This window comes from Nannospalax galili, unplaced genomic scaffold (genome assembly GCF_000622305.1).
Source record: "Nannospalax galili isolate Female #2095 unplaced genomic scaffold, S.galili_v1.0 scaffold481, whole genome shotgun sequence".
NCBI classification, from domain to species: domain Eukaryota; kingdom Metazoa; phylum Chordata; class Mammalia; order Rodentia; family Spalacidae; genus Nannospalax; species Nannospalax galili.
Window position 1 is genome coordinate 392,741 of NW_008345609.1, and position 4,269 is coordinate 397,009.

Here is a 4,269-nt window from a genome sequence, read left to right on the forward strand (position 1 = left end):
TCAGCAAAATCTTCCATAGCAGGTTCGTTTGCATAGTCTTTGTATTGCTATCTTTATATCTTTGTTCCTTAATGTATAGATGATAGGATTCAGGGCAGGAGTAATAGCAAAGTCAGCAATAAACAGGTATTTGTCAACTGATGATGTGGGGAAAGGCCACACATAGAGAAACATGCATGGAGTGAAAAAAAGAACCACCACTGTGATGTGAGCTGACAGAGTGACGAGTGCCTTTGATAAGTCCCCTGAAGAACGTTTCCAGACTGTGACCAAAATGAAGACATAGGAAAGGAGAAGCAGGAAGAAGGTGCCCATGCTCATGAAGCCGCTGTTGGCAGCAACAACAAACTCAAACTTAGCTTCATCTGTGCATGCAAGTTTTATGATCCGAGGGAAGTCACAGTAAAAGCTGTCTACTTGATTAGGACCACAAAAAGGCAAGTTTATAACAAAAGAAAACTGAGACATGGCATGGATCACTCCTGTTACCCAGCCAATGATTACAAAGGAAACACATATTTTAGGGCTCATGATGCTCAAGTAGTGCAGAGGCTTACAGATGGCTGTGTACCTGTCAAAAGCCATGGCTATGAGCAGCACCATCTCCACTCCCCCCATGATGTGGATGAAGCATATCTGTGTCATGCAACCTTGGAAAGAGATTACTCTGTATTCTTTTAAAAGATCTGAGACCATCTTTGGAATTGTGGTAGAGGAAACCCAGACATCATTCAAGGACAGGTTGGCCAGCAAGAAATACATAGGTAAATGTAACTGAGAGTCAGCACTTACTAAAATGACAATAAAAAGGTTTCCCAGAATGATCCCTAAGTAGAGTAAGGAGAATGTCAACATGAGAAAAACTTTAGTTTCCCACGTACTAGAAAGTCCTAGAAGCACAAACTCAGAAACCACTGAGTTATTTAGTTGATCCATTGATTTGAGCAGTTTTCAAATTACTTGAGAGTAGGCAATGATAAAAAATAGCCAGTTGTATTAAAGGATATTTCCTGCTTATGGGGCTTGCTTATTCTGTGAATTGAAAATCAAGAGAAAACACTGAATTGACTAGAAAAAGAATAAATGAATGAATACAACATAATAAAGTGATAAGGGCTGTACACAGATGCATATACACAGTAATGAATATGTTAGAAGGATATAAATGGGGCTTCCTTATCTTCATTTTCTGGCCAGTCTCACTTTTCTCCTCTCCCACTTTCCCATTTCCCAATCACTATGCTGTATTCATATTGACTATTTAAAAATTTCCACCATGTGGGACAGCATTACTATTTTCTGAATCTTGCATTTCTTTAAACAAAATGTGCTGCTTTTTCATGCAATGTGCTGCAAGTGGCACAATTTCATTATTTTTATGGCTATATATCATTGTGCTATGTTTGACTACTCATGTAAGCTACTGTGATTAGTACTACAATAAATATAAACAAGCATATATCTCTGGATATTTACATTAGTAAGAGATCTGAATCACTTGGCAATTCTATTTTTAACCTTTTGCGGAACACTTATGATTCAATATACCGACTCATTTAAGAATATCACCAATAGTATATAAAAGTGCTGTTTTGTTTGTCTCTTAATGGGTATATCTTACCTTTCTGTTTTTGATAATAGCTCTTCTAATTGGGGTGATGTGGTGATTTCTTACAGTTTTGAAGTGTTGTTACTCTGATGACTAATGATATTGAACATTTCTTCATCTATTGTTTGGGAATATGTATTTACTTCCTTCAGTGTCTGGACATTCATTCTCCTTTGCCCATTTTAAAAATTCAGATTGCTTATTTTATTTTTTAGCATTTTGAAGATGAACAGTTGGTGCATACTTTATCCCATTCTGTGGACTGTTTTTCACTTTGGTACATTTTCCTTTTGTGATACAGATGCATTTTTTTTTTTGTATCTCATCTGCCTGTTTTTGATGTTTTCTCCTGTACTTTTATAGTACTCTCCAAAACTGTGACTGCCAATATTTTAAATTATTTTCCTGTTTTCTCTTTCTAGTATCTTCGTGGCTCATGTCTTATAAGTAGGTATGCTTTACTTTTTACTGTACAGTTTCCCATGGTGGTTACTTGCTCACAGTGAGGTTATTTTTAGCATTTCATCTCATGGCATGTTTTTATTATGTTTCTATTTGGACATCAATATTCAATGGCTGTAAAAGTGAGCACATGTTAATAATTTGACATTACATAAATATTGTCATCAATGAATAGCATTATTATACATTTCTTTTATACAAAGATTTGTCCTAAGCTCATTAAATATTTTAAAGCATGTAAAATTCTGTATATTTTCAATATTATTAAATTAGACATAGAAGTTTAAAAATGGAGTTACAGGTAGATAATGTGTCAGGTCCAGTGTAATAGGACACAGCATTCAATGATCTTGTCCATGGAACAATGCTATTAAGATTGTCCTTCAAGGGCCAGGCATGGTGGCAAATGCCTTTAAACTCAGCCCTTGGAAGGCAAAGGCAGGCAGATCTCTTGGGTTCCAGGCCAGCCTGGTCTACATAGTGAATTCCAGGCCAGCTAGGGCTACCCTGTACCCTGTCTCCCTAGACCTTGTGTGTAGATAGATGATAGACAGATAGATAGATAGATAGATAGATAGATAGATAGATAGATAGATAGATGATAGATAGATTGTCCTTCAAATATACTGTGGAACTTGTTTACACATTTTCTGATGATGCATCCTTCAATTGTTATGTCTTTACCTATCAATAGTATAAACTCTTAAAATAAAATCTCTGAATTATATGTCCCCTCTCTCTTCCCCAACCATTTGTAGGTTGTAGGCCTCACTGTTTATTAATTCAATAACTCATTCAACATCATTGCCATAGATGCCTTGTTTATTGAAATAAACTATATTCTGAATATTTTATATAAAAATCAGTTTTTGGTCATTATTATATTTCTCTACAGGATTAAGTCTTCTTTTTCCTGGTTGGTTTCTGTATCCTCTAAAGCATTTGGCTTCTTAGCTTTAAAATGGTCTTAGAAGTGAAAGTGCCACTTTTACATCATGCTATTTTCTGAAACCCTCAAGTTTTGAAGAGTGCAGCCTTATCATAGATCAGAAACTTGAGGTCTGATTTTTCTAAACCAGTTGTTATATTTTCTTTTTCTTGGTTATTTTTTCATTGAAAATTGACCCACACCAGTATTTTTTCTGAAAGGTTTTCCTTCTTAATGGAAAAAAAACCTTTCATATGGCTATTATCTTGGCCTTAGTTTCAGTCATTTAGTTAATGCTATTTTTATTGCTAAGAGCTCAGCAACTCTGATATCCTCTAGCAGTAGAAATCTTTAAAGTTCCCAACACCCAGTGTACATAAAGAGTAACTTAATAAAAGCAAATAATATTCTTTGTCAAAATTTCTTCTAGTAATGTGAAAAACTAAACTCTAATTTGTCTGATTCACCATAAACCAGGTTTTCTGTTGATTGTAGCTGAATGTAGTCTGAACATTTCTTACCAGTTCTCCCCTAAAATTTTCTCCAATACTTCCTACTTCTCAGTATTATGTAATGATGCTTTCTCTTCTTCCTACTCTTAATACTCGGTGTGGCTCAGCCTAGGTCTGGCCTACTTGTTTTATTGAGCACCATGATCCTTAGAAATATGTAGCCCTACCTTGGGATCCAGAGTAATACATCTGATATTAAATGTGGTATACTTATAAACAAGTCTCTCCTTGACCTTCTGATTAACCTGTGAAAACTGATTTCATAATCTTATAGTCTAAGCAAAACTACTGATGCATATTTTTACCATTCCCCAAGATGCACAAAATAGACCTATCACTCCCTTCTGTCCTTGCCATATTTTCTCCAGGTGTATGACATTTTCTTTCAAATATTCCATTTTCTTCTTCTTCATACCAACTGTCATTTTCTCTTGTTTTCATTTTCTGTATTTTCCCATATTGGAATTGAAAAGAAGTAGCTTCATTTTCTTTCATGTTCTATTCACTCTTTATGTATTTCCAGAGTAAAATCAAATAGCACTGCTTGGCTCTCCTAAAGACCTTCTTGATGAATCTATCACAAGAATTCTTTTAATCAGTTCCAGAGCATATCACATAAGAACCAAAGAAGACATTCATACAATTAGATTCCAGAGGATATATCCAAAACTAATGTCATTTATTTATTTATTATATATTTGCAGCACTTGAAATTGAACACAGAGCTTTGTATAAGTTCGGCAAGTATTCTATATCTC

At 34.9% G+C, this 4,269-nt stretch overlaps 1 protein-coding gene across 1 annotated transcript; it reads right to left on the bottom strand.

The window, feature by feature from the left end:
- Window positions 1-936, bottom strand: LOC103741033 (olfactory receptor 4F21-like). Its single transcript, XM_008841726.1, has one exon. The coding sequence runs from the start codon at window positions 934-936 to the stop codon at window positions 1-3; it is 936 nt and encodes a 311-aa protein (XP_008839948.1).
- Between the last annotated feature and the right edge of the window lie 3,333 nt (window positions 937-4,269).

What these genes read in the sequence shown, in the direction of transcription:
- LOC103741033 (XM_008841726.1), bottom strand. Translation starts at nt 936, where the DNA reads ATGGATCAACTAAATAACTCAGTGGTTTCTGAGTTTGTGCTTCTAGGA.